We start from the raw sequence: 20,477 nt of genomic DNA, 5'->3' as shown, positions 1-20,477 counted from the left end.
CCGTGCTCTGCAACAAGAGAAGCCACCGCAATGAGAAGCCCGCGCACCGCAGCAAAGAGTAGTCCCCGCTCTCAGCAACTAGAGAAAACCGCGTGCAGCAGCAAAGACCCAATACAGCCAAAAATTAAATAAATGAATAAATAAATAAATTTATTTAAAAAAAGAAGAATTTACTACTTTAGGAAAAACCCATCCAAACATGGCTTCACTTCTTATGGCAATTTTTTTTCTTCAGAATGTAGCATCACTCAGTGTGCAGATCTTGGTCTCCCATGCCATTCCCCACAAAAAGGAAAAAGGACTCCTCAAAGAAATGGTTGATTCCAGGGCCAGAGTAGGGGAGGTACAAGGTACAAGGTACAAGACGAGCCGAGAACATCTATCTTTATGATATAAAGTAAGAAAGTGGCTTAAAATAAAAAAAAGATGGGGGGGGGTATCACAAGGACATAGGAGCCAGCTTGAAGCAACTCTCACTGGCCAAGTCTGGGACATTTGCACACCAAAAATAATTAAACACAGCAATGAATTATAAACCATCGATAAAATGGGAATCCCTGAGTCCCTACTGATAACAGAGAAATAAGCAAATAACTGGGAGAGAAAAGTGGGCTCTTGCTTACAGAATGCTGTGTGCTACCCAGTAAATGCGGATGGGTCACCGTAGATGTGTCCTTGCCCATCAACCCTACTTCCAATCCATCATCAAGACCTACCAATTCTATCTCCTAAGTATTTTTGAAATCCTTCCTCTGCCCACTGCTTCATGATTTCTTACGTGAACTTGGTCACAATAACCCCCTAACTGGCCTCCCTTGCCAGTAATTACTTAAGTTCAAGATCCTTGGCATGGCCTTCAACACCTTCCAAGATCCAAAGTCATTTGCAGTTGCTCCTCAACTCATATTTTATATTCTATGAATAGCATCCCTTGTAGTTTCTCCCTTACAGGTACACCACAGTGTTTTATGCATTCCTTACTCGGCTCCTTCTGCCCCTGGAAAGGCCCCAGGTATCCGCCTAACTCCCCTGAGTTCTTTAAGACTCCGCTCAGGCATAACCTGCCCCCGGAAGCTTTCCTTGAGCCGCACCCCTACATCTCCATGCTGTGCTAAGTACCCGTTTCCATGCTCTGAGCAACGCTCGTGGCACTGAGGTTAATGTTTGTCTATTCACTTGTCAATCTACCCCACTACATTGTAAGTCCCTTAAAGACAGTAGCAATGTGTGTGTGTGTATATCTCTCTCTATATATATTTATATATATGCTTTGTGTCATCTTCCGCTAACACCTAGCGCAATGCCTAGCAGATAGTTTCTTGTTATGCGAGATCTTCAGGAAAGTCCCCAAATGGTGCTGGGCATCAGACTGCCGGTACCCTCTTTTTTCTCAAGGGCATGGATACAACTGACTCATTTGGAACCACTCTTTTTGTTGTGTTTTGCTTTTTTTTTTTTTTAATATTTATTTATTTGGCCGTACCGGGTCTTAGTTACAGCACCCAGGATCTTCGTTGCCGTGTGCAGGATCTTTAGTTGCAGCATGTGGAATCTAGTTCCCTGACCAGGGATCGAACCTGGGCCCCCTGCATTGGGAATGCAGAGTCTTAACCGCTAGACCACCAGGGAAGTCCCAGAACCACTGTTTTTAAAAAGGTGTGTAAAAGCCGCCACGTTTCTACCCAATAAAGATAGCCTGTATGTCTTCATTAAAGAAGGAGAATCTGAAATATCTGCAAATCCTTGGTCAAAGCCCCTTTCTTTTACAACTCTGCTTGGCTTGCTCTTCGTATAAATGTATAAGTGTCAGATGTACCTATCTCCATGAGATCTATGACATCATGGGCAAACTTGTTCCTTTTCCAAAGTAAAGCAGAAGAAAATCATATTTGGATATCACCATGGGCCTATAATTTTTGCCTCAAGAGAAGTAACAAGAGTTCTGAATGCTTTCCCCCCGGAGGGGCTCGGCAGCATGTGGCTTCCACCCTCCCTGTCATCTGCCTTCAACCACCAAGCGGGTGATAATGGTTCTCGTGCTCAGAATAGTTCAACAGAAGATGCTGGCGGTGTGGGTGAGGGTGGCGGGATGGCTGGGGGTGGCTTGGCACTGCTTTTGATTGGGAATTAAGTAGATGTGGAGCCCTAGACAAGGCTGTGTATATTCTGGAATCCTGAAAATTCACCTCATTGTCATTAATAGAATCAAATAGAATCAAACATTGTCATTAATAGAATCACACTAGGCCAGAGATGGAAAGCATCCCTGACTTTGCCAGGTCTTGAGGACACTGCTCAATAAATCTTCATTGAATAAATGAATAGATATTTGTGGGATTGGATTATATATATATTTGTACTGAGCAAACAGGACAAGAGGTGACTTGATTCCAGCCTCAGGATAACCCTGGGAAACATCTTCCTTTTCTGTAAATACCTTTGTGATGTCAAGAAGGTTCCTTTCAGGGCTTCCCTGGTGGCACAGTGGTTGGGAATCCGCCTGCCAATGCAGGAGACACAGGTTCGAGCCCTGGCTCAGGAAGATCCCACATGCCGCAGAGCAATTAAGCCCATGTGCCACAACTGCTGAGCCTGCGCTCTGGAGCCCACGAGCCGCAGCTGCTGAGCCCGCATGCAACAACTGCTGAGGCCCGCGTGCCTAGAGCCCATGTTCTGCAACAAGAGAGGCCATCGCGATGAGAGGCCCGCACACCGCAATGAGGAGTAGCCCCCACTCGCCGCAACTAGAGAAAGCCTGCATGCAGCAACGAAGACCCAACACAGCCAAAAATAAATAAATTAATTAATTAATTAAAAAAAAAAAAAGAAGGTTCCTTTCATAGGGACTCAGCAGAATGCACACTTGGAAACATCAGCTCTAAATGTGAGAATGATCCATGAAGCCACTCACATTCTACTATTCCTATTTTGCAATAACCTCTTTGGCTCCAAAAAAATCACTGTGATCACTAACAAGAATAAATATAAGAATGTCAGAAATCGTTGTGAACATTGACTAAAATTCAGAGACACTCACATATAGACACTCTTAAAGCTTCTCATTCAACTATCAAAACAAATTTAAGATCTGTCAAAATATAGTACCCTGTGCCAACCAACTGGAGCCCTAATTTAAGAATATTTTTATTTAAATGTATTTAATGTTAAATAGATACAAAAAGATCCTGGTCATATTTTCAAAAGTCTGTCTTACCTTATATGTATTCCAGAATTTCTGTCTCAGGTCCAAAAATATGTCATCCTTTTCCTGGAGAATACTCATACCTATTTGAAAAAACACACACCAAAAGAATTTTAAAAGATTTAATACGAAGAATACTGTATAACAAGTTCATGTTCAAGTTTTCTATTCCAATATGCAAGGTAACCACCACTATCACTCACTCAGTATGTTCCGTCTGACCCAACAGTGAAAACAAAAGATAATCTCCATTCTAAAGTTAGGTAAATTTTAAAGTGATGATAAATATGAAGTGAGAATAGCAGGGTACCGAGTTATAGCAGAATGATTATTTTTTTAAAAAAGCTGTTAGAGAATTCACAAAAACCTCAGTGTTAGCATGGTGGGACTACTGGTGACTTTTCTTCTCTCCCTTCAAAACATTTTGTGAAATGTTTAAAAGTTTAAAAATTTAATTTCCTTCTTTTACAAAAAGGCTGCCAGACTCTGGGTATTCTAGCAACTACAGATTTCCCATCTAAGAGGCTTTCTAAACGGGATTTGAAAGCAGAACACCGGTTCAGACTTCCTAAAAACATCTGGAAAACTTTGATGTTCAACAACCCTGAAAAGGAAGTCATGGAACAAGGACAAAACCCTCCTAATTTAGGAAAGGTGTGAAAATGAGAATGCTTTAAAAAGTCTCCCCCAACTCTGATTAGGAAGAAGGGGAAATAAAATCTTTTTAGTCAATTGCAGGGGATTCTTAGAACAGGACCAGTAAGAAAACCAAGCCCAATATTGGTAATAGTATTCCACTTACCCAGCACTAATTAAGGGCTAAGCACTTGATGTGTTTTCTTTCATCTGACCCTCCTAACCCTCAGCTAAGGATGGTCGAGTTGCAGAGGAGGAAAAGAGCTCAGAGAGGTTGACAGTGATCCAAGTCTAACCCAGGTGTGGATTCCGAGCCAGACCTTTTAATCACAACTATTCTAGCTCCCAAGGCAGCCCCAGCACAAAGGATCATCTGATATAGGCAATTTCCAAGTCTGAGGTGCCTTGAACAAACATCCAACCCACCCCCTTCCCACCATTCCCCCTTCAGTTTAACATGAGGAGAGGGAAACAGGGCCCAGAAATCTGAAATGCAAAACAAAGAAGCAATGTGGGCAGGAATCGGTTTCAGGGGCCTCGGGCTTGAACCACAGGCCCCAGCAGCCCTGTGACTGCAGCATCTTTCTGGTTTCAGGAACGCTGACATCCCTCAGGGAGATGAAGACCATGACATGGATTGTGTTGCTTTCGGGCAGGTCGTTTAATCCCTTTGAGCCTCAGTTTCCCTGTCTGTAACATGGGAATAACAATACCTGCCTCACTGGGTTGTCTGAGGATTAGATAGGAATCTGACTCCCAAACACCAACAGCCCCCAACCTTCCATCCCATCACCAGAGTACAAGGGCACTGCAGTAACAGGCATGAGGAACCTGTCTGCCAATCTGGCCTGGAAGTCGCGCTGGGATCAGGCACAGATCTTCTGATAAATCAGGCAGCTCCTGCTCTCAGGTCCTCTATCCCCTGACCTCACTGACCCCATGGGCCATGCGGGTGGCACTGCATCAGGCATGTTTCCTGTGGAGTTTGTGACTCTGGCCCCCAAAATAAGATCCATGGGGCAGTGTAGGTTCCTTCAAAGTGGTGACTTGACCACTTCAACACGGTTTAGAAGAAAGCACCAACAGCCACTGACAAGACCCCTTGGGGGATCTGTGATCCCCAATGCCAAGGCCAGGCCCAGGACCCTTGAATTTTCTTAGGGGATTGGGTGCCCCTCCCCTGCCCACTCCCTTCCAAGCAATAGAAAACGCTATGAAGATGAAGGCCACAGAGCCCTTGCCATTGTTTTTAGAATTTAGGGTGCTAAGAAAGGTTCCCAAAGTCAGGCCCTCAGGCTCCAGAGTGGACTTTTTGAGGAGGGGGCGCCCCAGACCCTCACAGGTACAGAGACCTCTCATGGCAGGGGTCCGAGGTCTCCTGACATTTTCTGTGGGTTTTGTTATGGGGACGGGACCCCCTTCAGGGAAATCTTGTTACAAAAGCAGGACTACCGCCCTGAGCACACATTTTGAGGGGAACCGGGCCGCACCTCAGATGCCACCGGCTCTGCCTGCACCATCCTGAATCCCCTCACCTTTTGTTTGTATGTTGGAAAGGAGGCCCCTAGCCCCCGGGTGGATCTTCCCAGGAGCAGGACCAGCCCTGCCCCACAACGTGGTCACGGGGCTCACAGCTGACATGGTAGCAAGCTGGGGTCTCCTCGACGTTCCCGTGGACCTTTATCAGGGGAAAATGGATCCCCAGCCCTGCCTCCCCACTTCTAGCCTACGTACGCCCCAGGCCCCCTGATCCCTGGCCTCTCCGGCAACCGCCCCTCAATTTCTTTCCCCTCAATCCTGTTAATCCATGGTCCCCAGACTTCTCGACCCTCGCACCTCGACCTCCGGCCCTCGTCCAGACCCTCCCAGTCCCCTGAACCCTGGCCCCCACCCCAGGATTCCAGCCCCGGTCCCCGGCCCCCAGAGCCACAGGCTCCTGCCCGGTCCCAGCCCCTTGAAACCCCGACCCCTGCCTCTCGTCCCCCAATTCCGTATCCGCCTCCGTCCTCCAGTTCCGGCCCCCAGGTGCCTGGCCCGGCTACTCACCGAAGTAGAAGGCAGAGACGTACACCGGCCCGCCGAACGCCTGGTCGCACAGCACCTTGGCCAGGACGGCGCGCGGCGCGCGCCCCGGCAGCGCGCGCTCCAGCAGGCGCAGCCACACGTAGTTGAAGTTTGCGTGGAAGGCCACGGCCACGGTGGCCACGTGCCGCGTCTGCCGCCAGTCGGCAGGGCCGCCCCGCAGCCGCTGCTGCAGCGCGTCGCCGGCTGAGAAGAGCGCGGCGTAGAGCAGCACGTTCGTGGGCCAAGGGTAGCGCCGGGCGGTGCGCAAGAGCTCCCGCCGCCAGCCCGCCATGCCCGTGCCCTGGGCGCCGGCCAGCGACCGCCGCCAGCTCCGGGCCACGCCCACCGCCCCCTGCCCCCTACGCCCCGGCCTCCGCCCTCTGCCCCCAGACCCCGGCGCACCGCCTCCCGCCACCTGCACCTGCCTCCTCTCCACGTTCGAAGGCGATTGGGCGCCCCGCGCACACCCAACTGCACCGACCAATCCCGTGGCCACTGGCGATCCTGGAGGCTGAGCTTTTGAAATACTGCTGGTCCGCATATGCATGATCCCCTTACAAGTCATGTCCAGAGAGGCAAATCCTTACAGACTTCAGGGGCTGGGCGATGGGGGGGATGCGAAGTGACTGCTAACCGGGTGTGGGATTCTTTTTTGGGGTGATGAACTATTGTATAATTAGATAGTGGTAACGGTTGCACGGAAAACCATTAATGACACTTTTAAAAAAAAAAAATTATTTATTTATTTTTGGCTACTTTGGTTCTTCGTTGCTGCGCGCAGGCTTTCTCTAGTTGTGGCGAGCTGGGGCTACTCTTCGTTGTGGTGCGCGGGCTTCTCCTTGCGGTGGCTTCTCTTGTTGGGGAGCACCGGCTCTAGGCTCACGGGCTTCAGTAGTTGTGGCGCGTGGGCTCAGTAGTTGTGGCCCACGGGCTTAGTTGCTCTGCGGACCAGAGCTGGAACCCGTGTCCCCTGCATTGGCAGGCGGATTCTTAACCACTGCGCCACCAGGGAAGTCCCTAATTACACTTTAAAATGGTGACTTGTATGGTATGTGAATTATATCTAAAAAACGAACCAAAAAAGGTTAAAAAAGAAGGGGAAAATTGGGGGAAAAAAGTGGTGTGGGGGGAATACCAAAACTCAGTTACCAAGATGGCAGTGTATTTTAAATGTCTTAACATACAAGGAATTCACACTTTCGACACACACACTGACTATGTAACAGTCTTTGGAGACAACATCAGAAGTTAAACTTTGAGGCCTTTCATGAATGTGAGGTGGGATTCAATGGGACTACTGCCTTCTCTTCAGAGTCTGTGCCTCAATGAATATTACCTCCCAAATCATACGCTGAGCAGGGGGTCACTGGAAACCCAAACAGCAGATGTAACCTCTGACCTCATGGAAATCAGTTTCTCTTTGCTTCTTTTCCTCTATTTTTCCTTCCTTCATTGTCACACCCAATTCCATTCTCATTTTCTCCCTCTCTCTTCTATTTGTTTACCCTATTTTAGTTAATTATTAATTTTTTGATTTTTAACTTTTCATTTTGAAATAATTCCAGACTTTCTGAAAACTTGCAAAAATAGTACAGAGTTCCCATATATTCTTCAACCAAGCTTCCCCAAATATTGACATCTTACTTAACCATAGTACAATTTTCAGAATGACTGATGTAATACTGCTACCCAATCTACAGACCTTATTCAAACTATTGCCAATTGTCCCACTAAAGTCCTTTTTCAAGGACTGGCTTTCAATTCTGGATCACTTTGCCTTGTATTGAATTGTCATAGATCACCTTAGTCTCCAATCTGGGGCACTAATCAGTTATATTGTAGATTGTTCCTCAGTTTGTCAACCTTATTGTTATGGGCTGCATTGTGTCCCTCCAAAATTCATATGTTGAAGCCCTAACACCCGGTACCTCAGAATATGACTGTATTTGGAGATAAGACCTTTAAAGAGGTGATTAAGTTAAAAATGAGGCCCTGGGACTTCCCTCGTGGTGCAGTGGTTAAGAATCCACCTGCCAATGCAGGGGACACGGGTTCAAGCCCTGGTCCAGGAAGAACCCACATGCCATGGAGCAACTAATCCCCTGTGCCACAACTACTGAGCCTGTGCTCTAGAGCCTGCAAGCCACAACTACTGAGCCCGTGTGCCACAACTACCGAAGCCCTCGCACCTAGAGCCCATGTTCCACAACAAGAGAAGCCACCTCAATGAGAAGCCTGCGCACCGCAAAGAAGAGTAGCACCCCCTCGCCGCAACTAGAGAAAGACTGCGCGCAGCAACGAAGATCCAACGCAGCCAAAAATTCATTAATTAATTAATTTAAAAAAATTTTTTGAAATGAGGCCCTTAGGATGGGCCCTAATCCAATCTGACTGGTGTCCTAATAAGAAGAGGAAATTTGGACACACAAAGAGACACGAGGGCAGTGCATGCACAGAGGAAAGATCATGTGAGGACATGGTGAGAGGGAGGCCACCTGCAAGCCAAGGGGAGAGGCCTCAGAAGACACCAAACCAGCTGACACCTTGACCTTGGACTTCTAGCCCGGAGAACTGGAGAAAATACATTTTTTAACCCACTTTGTCTGTGGTATTTTGTTCTGACAGCCCTAGGGCAGATCAATACACCCATTCTCTTCAGTTCTTGGGAATCTGTCAATTTCTGTGTTCTTTGACCCTTTCTATCTGCCCACATGCTGATTCTCATCCCTCCCCTCTCCTTGTGCTTGTTACTGGTCCCAAGCAAATCTTTCTGTCAGACTTGTCCCAGCTAAGCAGCCTCCTAGCACGCACCTTTCTTTGTTTATTACTTACATTCATTCCCCTTGTATTATTTTCCCATTGTTGCTGTGACAAGTTGCCACCAATTTGTTGTCCTCAGAGGTTTGGAGGTCAGAAGTCTAAAATGGGTCCATGGGGACTTCCCTGGCAGTCCAGTTGTTAAGACTCCACGCTTCCACTGCAGGGATCCCTGGTTGGGGAACTAAGATCCTACATGCCATGCAGCGCAGCCCAAGAAAAAAAAAAAACGGGTCCATGGGCTGCATTCCCTCCAGAGGCCCTAGAAGAGAATCCATCTCCTTGCCTTTTCCAGCTTCTAGAGGCCCCCTGGCATTCCTGGATGGCCCCTTCCTTCAAAGTCAGCAGCATAGCATCTGCCAATCTCTCTCTCTGTCTTTCCATTGTCACATAGTCTTTTCTGACTCTGACCCACCTGCCCTCCCTCTTAGAAGGACCCTTATGATTACATTCAGCCTACCTGGATAATGCAGGGTAATTTCCACGTCTCAAGATCCTTATCTCAAGAGTCATCTATAAAGTCCCTTTTGCCATGTAAAATAGCATATTCACAGGTTTTGTGGATTAAGACATGGACATCTTTGGAGGGCCATTATTCATGCCTTTCTTCTCTGTAATCCTTTTGATCTTCTCTAACAGCAATTGATCACATTAGCTGAAATTAAACTACCCATTTCTCAGCACACTGAGATCAGGACCATCGGTTTTTCCAGGCAATCTTTCATTCATTCATTCAGTTGATCAATATTCATTGAGCACAGTTATGTGCCAGGCACTAAACTATGGGCTTGTGGGAAGGATTTGTATTTGCAGTGCTTAAAAAAAAACCCAAAAAAACTAATTCCTGCCTAGATTAGAGAAAATTGTGGTCTTCATTATGAAAAAAAGAAAATCTCCCTAATGATTCCTACACAATTCCCTTAACTAAAGTTTTTAGAGAGAAAAATAGAGCAAAATTGGAGAAAATTGCAGGAAAGTAGGGTGGGGGGAGGGATTAGGGTTTCCAGGTAAAATATAGGGTGCCAAGTTAACTTTGAATTTCCTATGAACAAAGAATAACTTCTTGGTGTAAGTATGTCCCAGTGCAATATTTGGGGCACACTAAAAAAATTTTCACTGTTCATCTGAAATTTGAAGTGAATTGGGCATCCTATATTTTTCTTTTTTTTTTTTTTTTTGGCCTCACAGCATGCAGGATTTTAATTCCCTGACTAGGGAGCAAACCCATGCCCCCTGCAGTGAAAGCTTCGAATCCTAACCACTGGACCACCAGGGGAGTCCCAAGGGCATCCTGTATTTTTAAAATTTATTTTGCTAAATTTGGCAACCCCAAAGGGATGAGACTGACATTTATGGAGAGCCCACTGCAGGTGTCAATTTTCTACTAAGCACTTTACTACATGAATTCATTTTCTCCTCACAGAAAGCCAGTGAGGCTGGGGATTGGTAACAATCTGTAGAGGCAAATATCCTCCAAAATCTATGGTGATCTTTATCAAGCAGCTCAATGTATTTACTTAATGGGAATTGAAAGAAAGAGAAATGAATACTTCGAAGGCTGAGATGGTTTTACGACTATTGCTGTATATTTGTCTCTTCTTAAAAGCAACAAAAAAATGCAGTAGTTAAAGACAATCTAATTCAGTAAAGATGCTAAAGAACCTGCTTGGCCTTCAAAGGGAAGAGATGCTCTAAGATTAATTCATTACATTGATGCTTCATCATCTGTGCAAGCTGTGATTCAGAGCCCTCTGGCAATAATGAGACAACACATTTATGCGACATTAATATCTCTGAACACTGGGGGATAACCAGAGAACATAGTTCTGTGTTAAAACGGAAACAAGGTGTTTTGTTAAGAGCTTTTTCAGCAGGGAATAAAGTACTGATGTGGGAACTGAGCTTCAATTTACAACTAAGGATCACATTAAACATACATTAAGATGATTACAATGAAGCTTATTTGTAACCATTATTATTTCATTTTATTTAAATGAACGGGGGCTTAATAAGAACCACCAAGTGGGCTGCAGTGTCTAAAATCTTCTACCTTCTCTTGCTAATCTGGAAATTTCTACTGACAAACAAAAGGCTACTACTCTTAACAGGCTCCAAGACCAATAGGTCTGTTTTCCAATGAACGGAGGAAGCAATCAGCTTCAAAAACAGTCATGACCTTCAAAAAAGGTCATGGAAGTTCCTCCAGCCCCTTCAATATCACCTCTGAGATATCAATTGTCTCTGAGGGTGTGAGTACAGAGCCAGAAACTGAAGCAACTGTCTTCCTCCTTGTCACCTGAAGTGAGGTTGGCAATAAAAACCCTTATCTAATCCTCCTTCTTTCAAGATTTTCTCACCCACCTACCCCTTCATTCCAGAACCCTTCATTCTTAATGGAATTTCTCCAGCTTTGATCTGAATGGAAGAGGGTACTTTGATTTGAAGCTGGGCATGCCCAGTAAACACAAGGTTTTTGTTTAGTGTGGCTACAGATGAATAAAAAGAGCTATGCTTTATGCAAATGTTAATATGACTTTCTTTTTCAAAAATTATTTTTATTTGGATGAGTTCCAGTGGGTGGGATTGAAATGATGGAGGTGGGGGTAGGAGGCACCACCACTGCTGACTCCCTATCTGAATGTGCACGGGAGAGAAAGAATGGGTGCTCAGCTGGAAAAGGTCAGGAGGGGAGGTTATTAGAAAGAAGATACAAGCCTGGTTCCCACCAGAGCCTTAATTTTTCCTGTTAACAGAAATGATATTAAACAATTCTTTCATGAAATCATTACATTTCAGCTCTGCTGTGGAAAAACCATGCCTAAGAATTCTGCCTCTATGACCTAGGCAACTCTTATGCCCTTGACGTTGGCACCAATTATGTGAAAGGTGCTTGGTTCCATATGGTCATTTTCAGACCATCTTAACATTGGAACTAAAACAAAGTACTAAGGTGAGAATTGTACCCGTCCTTTGCTCTTGTTTAGAAGTTTGGAACACTTCCCCATCCTTCTATCCTGCCCCCAATAGAGTACGAAAATGTGGCAACAGATTTCTTAAGAGGGATGGTGGCCATCAGAGATTCCACCTTTGACTTGGTGCTTTGAAAATGTGCCATTTGGAAGAAATATTCGAAGTAGAGTGTTCAGGAACTCTGTTTTCACCAGCTTTATTTTAAGAAACTATTCTGCCCACATTGGTGTGGGATAATAAAGCAGCCAATTAAATTTATTTCATTAATTTTTTCATTGTTAAGCTTTGAGAAAAGAAATACCTTTTTAAGTTCTAAAATACATAAAGAAGAGATAAAATAAAAAATCTGAAATTATGAAAAACCCAACATTAGAGGTAGCTTTAAAGATCTTGCATATTCAAATATGCAAATGATTAAGAATTCCCACATAAAAGGTGGAATTAATTTCAGAGAGTTTTCTTCTCCAATTATGCTTTTTTGAACCTCTGAAACTTCAGTTACTATAGAAAATGTGTGACTCTACTAATATGTGGAAGAAATAACTAATTAGTGGAATAATGGTTTAGAGATGATTTTAGTACTCTGTATGATCCAATCAGGAGGGAGAAATCACATTGTAATTAGAACAGGGAAAGTTTAATACAGTCGATTCTTATTACTTGAAGTAGGTACATTCTATAAAGTTACTATGAACACTGCAGAACTAAACTCGAGGGCCATTTAAAACAGTGAAATTCCTGACAAAAAGCTCAAAAAATGTGGGAATAGACTGTGAAAAGGACACTTGCTTGCAGTATGAGAGACACAACAAAAAGGCCAAGCATCACCTTGTTTGACTGTAGCTGGGAACGTGCAAGCTGGGTGATTCAAATTTTTTGCTGCTCTGAGCATGTGAATGTCTTCAAATGACGGCAAAAGCATCAGGAGTATTGACTTTGGGGTTCCAAAAAAATTTTAGCAAGTAGGTGAATTTGCAAATATGGAATCACCAAATAATGATTATCGACTGTATAAAGAATTATTAACAGGGAATTGGAATGATGAGGGGTTGAATAATAAGAGAACCCTCAAGAGTATAGAAATAGCAAACATAAGGACCAGCCACTACCACTAGGACTGAGATAAAACACCCAAGAAGAACCCTCCCTACCCTCTAGGGCTGAAATCCTGATCTTATTGGGAGGGTACAGCCCTGTCTCACCGAATGACAAAGAAGTCAGTTGCTCTAATGCCCTGACAACCGCTTGAATTCGCTGGACATCTGCTCTCTAGGGTAAACTGTTGTGGGAACTCATTGGAGGTACTCGGCTACAAAACCACCAGAGTGTGTACCAGGGTTTGATACAGTGATTTATAATAAGAAATATTTATTTGGTCTGTGTCCTGTTTCTGGTACAGAGTTCCTAAAATTCTTGGAATTTCCTGAGTGATAAGAGCAATGGGAGCATCATTTTGTTGTAGTATTTGGTCCACAGTTTTGTACTCTGCCTGAAATAGCTTCTGAGTCCTCGAACTGAAAGGAGTGTCTTGTTGTTCATAGCAAGTTCCTTTCAACCACACCTGAATTTATGTTATTGCGGTAACTTTTGGAAAGCTTCTAAGGGTGGACTTGTTGCCAGGGGAAACCGATCTCATCATTAGAGGGTTGGAACTTTTAGTCCCACACCCACATCTGGGGATGCAGGCTGGGGACTGGAGATTGAAGCAATCACCAGTGGACAAGGGTTTAATCAACTGCACCTTTGTAAAGAAGCTTCCATAGAACCCCAAGATGATGGGGTTCAGAGAGCTTCCAGGTTGGTGAACGTGTGGAGATTTGGGGAAGAGTGGCCCCCAGAGAGGACATGGAAGCTCCGAACCCCTTCCCACATACCCTGCCCTGTGCATCTCTTCCATCTGGTTGTTCCTGAGTTATATCCTTTTATAATAAACTGGTGATCTAGCGAGAAAACTGTTTCTCTGAGTTCTGTAAGCCACTCTAGCAAATTAATCGAACCCAGTGAGGAGGCTGTGGGAACCTCTGATTTATATCCAGTTGGTCAGAAACACAGGTAACAACCTGGACTTGTGATTGGCGTCTGAAGTGGGAGGAAGTCTCGTGGGAGTGAGACCCTAACCTATGAGATCAGACACTCTCCCCAGGTAGATAGTGTCAGAATTGAGTTAAATTTAGGACACCCAGCTGATGTTACAGAACTGCTTGATGAGTGGAAACCCACACATCTGGTAGAAGCGAAGTAGGGTTGTAGTAGGGTGTCGAGAGTAGAGGAGACACAGGAGGAGTAAGTTTTTCCTTACATACGGGGGAAGCTTTGCAGGGCTGGTGGGAGAAGCCCACCAGCAAGAACCTGGAAGCAAACCCCTTTCCTCCTGCAATGTCTCTCCCACGCCCTCTACTGATAAAACTTAACATTGTGCCAGCTGGCAAAGGAGAAATATTTAAAGGGCCCAGATCCATTTTTAGAGAGCAGGCAAAAAGAATGGATTTGGAGCCAGGAGATTACAAATTAATAACTAGCACAAGTACTATTTAATGTTATACATGCTATTTTCTTAGATATCTTTTTGAGTTAACTACATATCATCTTTCCATGTCAATAAGTAGATTATCTACATCATTGTTTGTGAAGGTGTGTTTTGACCAAGTTTACCATAACTTAACCAATTTTTTATTATATTATTGAATATACAGATTGTTTAAAATGTTTCACCAATATAAACAATGCTGATATGACATTCCTATAGTAAAGTCTTTAACTTGATGTCTTTAGCTTAAATTTCTGGGAGCAGAATTTTGCGGACAAAAGATACATATATTTTAGGCTTTTTTGGTTGTTATTACTGAATGCCAAATTGCATTCAGTTGAATATAATTGAAACCTATAAAAGGTTTATAACAATTTGAAATTCAACCAGTAATGCATGAGAGTACTTCTTCTCTCCTACTCTAATAAACCGTGGATGTTATTATTAAAAGCAAAAAAAAAAAAAATTGTTAATTTAATAGGCAAAAAAATTCACTTGGATTTTGCATTTTTTTAATCACTAGTAATGTTGACGCTTTTTCATGTTAATTGAGCATCTGCACATGTTTTTCTTTTCTTATATCGTCTGTTAATGTCTTTGCTCATTCTTTTGAGGTACACAGTTTTAGAGAAGGCTGAATTCTTTCATAAAATATAAATAAATCTGAAACAAATGAAAGGTGAAATCACCTTTTTATACTATTTCACCTTTTTACAGCATCACCTAAAATTTAAGTATACTCTAAAATCCTACTTAGAAGAAAGTATTTTATTTATTTCTTTCTTTATTTATTTTTAAAATTTTGGCTGTGCTGGGTCTTAGTTGCAGGATCCTCGTTGCGGCATGTGGGATCTTTAGTTGCAGCATACGGGATCTTTTTTTAGTTGCAGCATGCGAACTCTTAATTGCAGCATGCATGCAGGATCTAGTTTCCCGCCCGACCAGGGATCGAACCCAGGCCCCCTGCATTGGGAGCACAGAGTCTTCCCACTGGACCACCAGGGAAGTCCCTAGAAGAAAGTCTTAAACATAAATTAAATCATAGTTTAAAATGTTAGCAAAATTTTTTTTCATATGGCTGTATCAATGTTAACATATCTGCTTCAGATTTTCCAAGACATCACACCCAATCCTGCTCCAGGGATAATTAGATGATGGTAGAGTGTAAATTACCAGAGGTGCTCAAACATCAAAGAAAAGTCCTTTAAGTAACAGAAATCAACAGAAACGCCTCCCTCAAGGTCTTGAAAATTAGTAAATTGTTGATGGTAGTAAGTTGGCTTTGCTTAATTTTCTTCTATTTCCAGCTAGTTATCACTGAACAAATATTTTCAATGTTTTAGAACAAAGATTTCAAATTTACGGCCTGAGGCATGGATTCATTTATAATTTACTCTCCATTCTTTTATCCTGCTTAATTTTCCTTATGATACTTACAACAAATTAATATATTATAGAGCCATTTTTTATCACCCCATTCCAAAAGAATGTAAGATCTGCAAATGCAGAGACAATCTCTTAATCATGGTATCCCCTATTCCTAGAATACTGCCTGGCGTATAGTGGACTCTCAGAAAGTACTTGTTGAATCAATGCATTCAGTATTCATTCATTGAACCCCCACTGCATCCTAGACACTGACCTGGCTAGACTTGGGAAGTAAAATCGCCACTTGGACTGTGAAGTTTTTTTAAGATGTGATACCCATTAAAACCAGATTGAAAATAATGGAAATGTTTAGGAATAAAATCTGCACATCATGCCAGTATGTAGATTCATCATTCATGCATTCATCCATTCACTCCACAAATAATTTTTAGAGCCTACCTGCTAGTCACTGGGGACAAAATAACATTAAAGACAGACTCCATCTCTGAAGAAATGGCATTTATATAGTCTTTTGGGGGGAAGACATTAAATAACTAATTAATTACAGTTATGCTAAGTACATTAAAAGAGAGACATAGGGGCCTATAGGTGCCTATATGTACATAAGACATTTCCCAAAGAATGACAGCCGAGACCGAAGAGGTAGAAAAGGTTCATACCACACTTGTGGGCCATGTGAAGGATGCATGCTTTATTCTATCATCAACAGAAGGCTTATAAGCAGAGGATCCAGTTTCTCTGTTTAACAGACTACTGTTGTTACCGAACACAAGTTCAAGTGCCTGACGCACAGTGAGGCCAAAAAACCTCAACGTCAGGGTTTGGAGCAGAGAAAGGTTTATTGCAGGGCCATGCAAGGAGAATGGGTGGCTCATGTCCGCCCCCCCACCCCCACCCCCCACCCCTGAATTCCTTGCAGGGTTTCAGCAAGCCTTTTTAAAGGCAAAGTGAAGAGGGGCATCCCAGGGTATGTGATCAGCTTGTGCACAGTTCTCTGATCCGTTGATGGTGAGGTAGCAGGGACGTGTCACAGGGGTTAAAATTATCTGTATCTATCCTGAGGCATCAGTAGGTCTGGGGGCTATGTGCTCATGATCAACAAGTAATTAATTTCTTCCATTTGGTGGTGAGTTTTTTGGTTTTTGTTTTTGGCCATGCCACTCAGCATGCGGGATCTTAGTTCCCCATCCAGGGATGAACCTGTGCCCCCTCCATTGGGAGCACGGAGTCTTAACCACTGGACTGCCAGGGAAGTCCCAAGGTGGTGGTTTTTAGCATCTGAAAAACTCTGGAGATATGCATGAGATACTATTATCTGGGTACTTCAGAGAGGAGCTACAGCAGAGGATATAGGGGAAGGGTCTATCCTGGGAAGGCCCCATAGGCTCAGTTACACTCTGGGTTCTGTGTGGCTACAGAGATCACTTATATAATGGCAGTACTCAAGGTGTGGCAACAGAGATAAATTTGTAGACAGCTTTAGGAGATATTTAGGAGGTATAGGTGGCAACAGTGATTGAAAGTGACTAGGGAAGAGGAAGTTTGTGTGTGTGAGAGAGAGATACCAGGGTTCCTGGCTTGAACTACTGGGTGGATGATGGTGCCTTTACTGGGATGAGGAATGTTGAGGAATTTGGGGTGGAAGAGGATGAGTTCAATTCAGTCACTGCACGTATCTATATATACATAACTGGAAGAGGAGTTTCAGAAACAATGATTACCCTTACTACAGTTGATGCACTCTGATATCTTTTATCAACTTTATTGAAGTATGTTTTACATACAGTGAAATACATTCATATTACTTGTACAGTTCAGTGGGTTTTGACAAATGTGTGTACCTCTGAACCTCCACTACAATTAAAATACAGAACATTTCTATCACCTGCAAAAGTTCCCTAGCACCCCTACGCACTCAATTCCCTTTGACCCCTGGCCCTAGGCTTTCTGTCATTATAGATGAGTTTGCATGGTATAGAATTTCATATAAATGGAATCACACAGTATACATACAGTATCTGTGTCAATTTGTATTTGGCTTCTTTCACTCAGCATAATGTTTTTGAGATTCATCTGTAACAGGGATCAGCAAACTACAGGCTGTGGGCCAAATCTGGCCCACTGCCTGTTTATTTAAAGGCTCAAGAGCTAAGAATGGCTTTATGTTTTCAAACAACTTTAAAAAAATCAGAATAAGAATATTTCATGATGTGAAAATTATATTAAATTCAAAATTCAGTGCCTATAAATAAAGTTTTATTGAGACATGGTCATGATTCATTTCCTTACGTATTATCTATGGCTATGTTCAAGCTACACAGAGTTGAGTAGTTGCAACAGAGACCAAATGGTCTGCAAAGCCTAAAATATTTTCTACCTGGCGCCTGACAGAAAAAGTTTGCTGATCCCTGCTCTATGGTATTCTGTATATCAGCGGTTTGTTCCCTTTTATTGCTGTGTAATATTCCATTCCATTGTATGGGCAGACCACAATTTATGTCTTCACCTGTTGATGGACATTTGGAGTTTTTCCTAATTATTCTTATTCCATATGTCATGTGCTCTGATGTTTTCTATTCCATTTGATTTGCTAAAAATTGCTAAACATGACCCAGTAAACTCGTTTCACAACGCATTAATGAGGTGACTCTCAGTTTAAGAGCCCAGGTATAGATGTTACTTGAATAATGGAGGATGAGAGTGTGTAGAATAAGGAAAGAAAGGGGCTTTAGGGCTGAGTGCTGAGGAAATCCAACAACTGTATGTTGGTAGATGGAGGAGCTACTCCAGAACACACTATTCCAGACTTTTACTCTCCCAGACTTTACTGGGATAATTGTCAAGACCTGAATAGAGTCCATTGATTAGAAAATAGTATCAAACAACAATGAGGTACCACCTCACACCAGTCAGAATGGCCATCATTAAAAAGTCTTCAAATACGGACTTCCCTGGTGGTCCAGTGGTAAAGAATCTGCCTTCCAGTGCAGAGGACACGGGTTTGATCCCTGGTCGGGGAACTAAGATCCTACATGCCACGGGGCAACTAAGCCCATGTGCTACAACTACAGAGCTCGTGCGCCTCAATGAGAAAGCTCATGCACCACAACTACAGAGCCCACGCGCGCTGGACCCTGAACACCACAACTAGAGAGAGAGAAAACCCGCCTGCCACAACTAGAGAGAAGCCTGAGCGCTGCAACGAAGAGACCGCACGCTGCAACTAAGACCCGATGCAGTCAAAATAAATAAATAAATAAAATACATAAATAAAATAAAATAAAAACAAAAGCTACTACTACAAAAAAAAAAAGGTCTTCAAATAAATGCTGGAGAGTGTATGGAGAAAAGTGAACCTTCTTACGCTGCTGGTGGGAATGTAAATTGGGGCAGCCACTATGGAGAACAGTATGGAGGTTCCTCAAAAAACTAAAAATATCGAGCTGTCATATGATCCAGCAATACCACTCCTGGGCATATATCCAGAGAATATATTCAAAAAGGTGTAATTCAAAAAGATGCATGCACCCCAATGTTCATAGCAGCACGATTCACAATAGCAAAGACATGGAAGCAACATAAATGTCCATCAACAGATGAATGGATAAAGAAGATGTGGTATATAGGTACAATGGAATATTACTCCACCATTAAAAAGAATGAAATATTGCCATTTGCAGCAACATGGATGGACCTAGAGATTATCATACTAAGCAAATTAAGTCAGATAGAGAAAGACAAACAGCAAGTGACAACACTTATATGTGGCGTCTAAAATACGACACAAATGAACCTAGCTACAAAACAAAAACAAACTCATAGATATAGAGAATAGGCTTGTGGTTGCCAAGATGGAAGGAGGGGGCGGGAGGGAAGGATTGAGGGTTTGGGGTTAGCAGATGCAAACTATTATATATAGGATGGATAAACAACAAGGTCCTACTGTATAGCACAGGGAACTATATTCAATATCCTGTGATAAACTGTAATGGAAAAGAATATGAAAAAGAATATATATATGTATAACTGAGTCACTTCGCTGTACAGCAGAAATTAAACACAACATTGTAAATCAACTATACTTCGATAAAAATTTTTTAAAAGAGGAAATAGTATCAATGTTAATTTCCTGATTTTATTACTTGTATTGTGGTTGTGAAGGAGGATGTCCTTCTTTGGGGGAAAATATACACTAAGTTATTTAGAAACCAAAGGGCATCATCTGCAACTGACTATAAAATGATTCAGAAAAAAAATAATGTGTGTGTATACATATTTATTTAGAGAGAGAGAACAATGAAGCAAGTATGGTAAAATATTAACATTTGGGGAATTTGGGTGAAGAGTTTTAAAAAATTCTTTGTACTCTTCTGGCAACTTTCCTACAAGTTTGAAATTACATTAAAAAAAAACCAAAAATGAAAGTAGGGTGATATGAAATCATATCTCGGACTTACACTCTCGAAGAACCTTCCTCAGATATAAAAATGTATATGGTATAAGAAAATCCACAGTTCTTCCCATTCAGGTCAGAATTAATGTAAGTTAAAGAATATTAGTGCCTGCTAACAACACAAAAAGAGAGAAAACCAGGTACTATGTGCCTCTTGGTGAAGAGAACAACACCATCTTTGAATACTTTTCCCCAAACTTCAAATCTGAATCTGATTAAGCCTAAGTCCAACTGCCAATTTGCAGGAAATATAGAGAACAGAGGAAAACCCAGACTAAGGGAAATTCTAGAATGATAATCTGGTGTCTTCAACAAATAAATTGCAAAGGAGGAAAAATGTGTAGGAAAACCTATAGATGAAAAGAGACTAAAAAGATATATAGATATAGATACAGATATAGATTCAGGTGGGGCTTTGT

At 42.7% G+C, this 20,477-nt stretch overlaps 1 protein-coding gene and 1 non-coding gene across 3 annotated transcripts in view; both read right to left on the bottom strand.

Moving 5' to 3' along the window:
* Positions 1–6,194, bottom strand: part of LOC118881544 (bMERB domain-containing protein 1) — a 156,436-nt gene extending 150,242 nt beyond the window's left edge. For both annotated transcript variants that reach the window (XM_036826597.1, XM_036826598.1), the window contains exons 1-2: positions 5,885–6,194; positions 3,215–3,285 (exon numbers count right to left, since the gene is read on the bottom strand). In XM_036826597.1, the coding sequence (XP_036682492.1) occupies positions 3,215–3,285; positions 5,885–6,194 (381 nt within the window). The remainder of the gene's footprint in view (positions 1–3,214; positions 3,286–5,884) is intronic.
* Positions 1,557–1,629, bottom strand: TRNAG-CCC. The gene has a single exon. It is a non-coding gene; the product is annotated as a tRNA-Gly (tRNA).
* Positions 6,195–20,477: the final 14,283 nt, after the last annotated feature.

The sequence above is a fragment of the Balaenoptera musculus genome, chromosome 15, assembly GCF_009873245.2.
Source record: "Balaenoptera musculus isolate JJ_BM4_2016_0621 chromosome 15, mBalMus1.pri.v3, whole genome shotgun sequence".
Taxonomy (NCBI): domain Eukaryota; kingdom Metazoa; phylum Chordata; class Mammalia; order Artiodactyla; family Balaenopteridae; genus Balaenoptera; species Balaenoptera musculus.
Note: the sequence above shows the minus strand (reverse complement) of the source record. Positions and strands in the feature narration are given on the sequence as shown.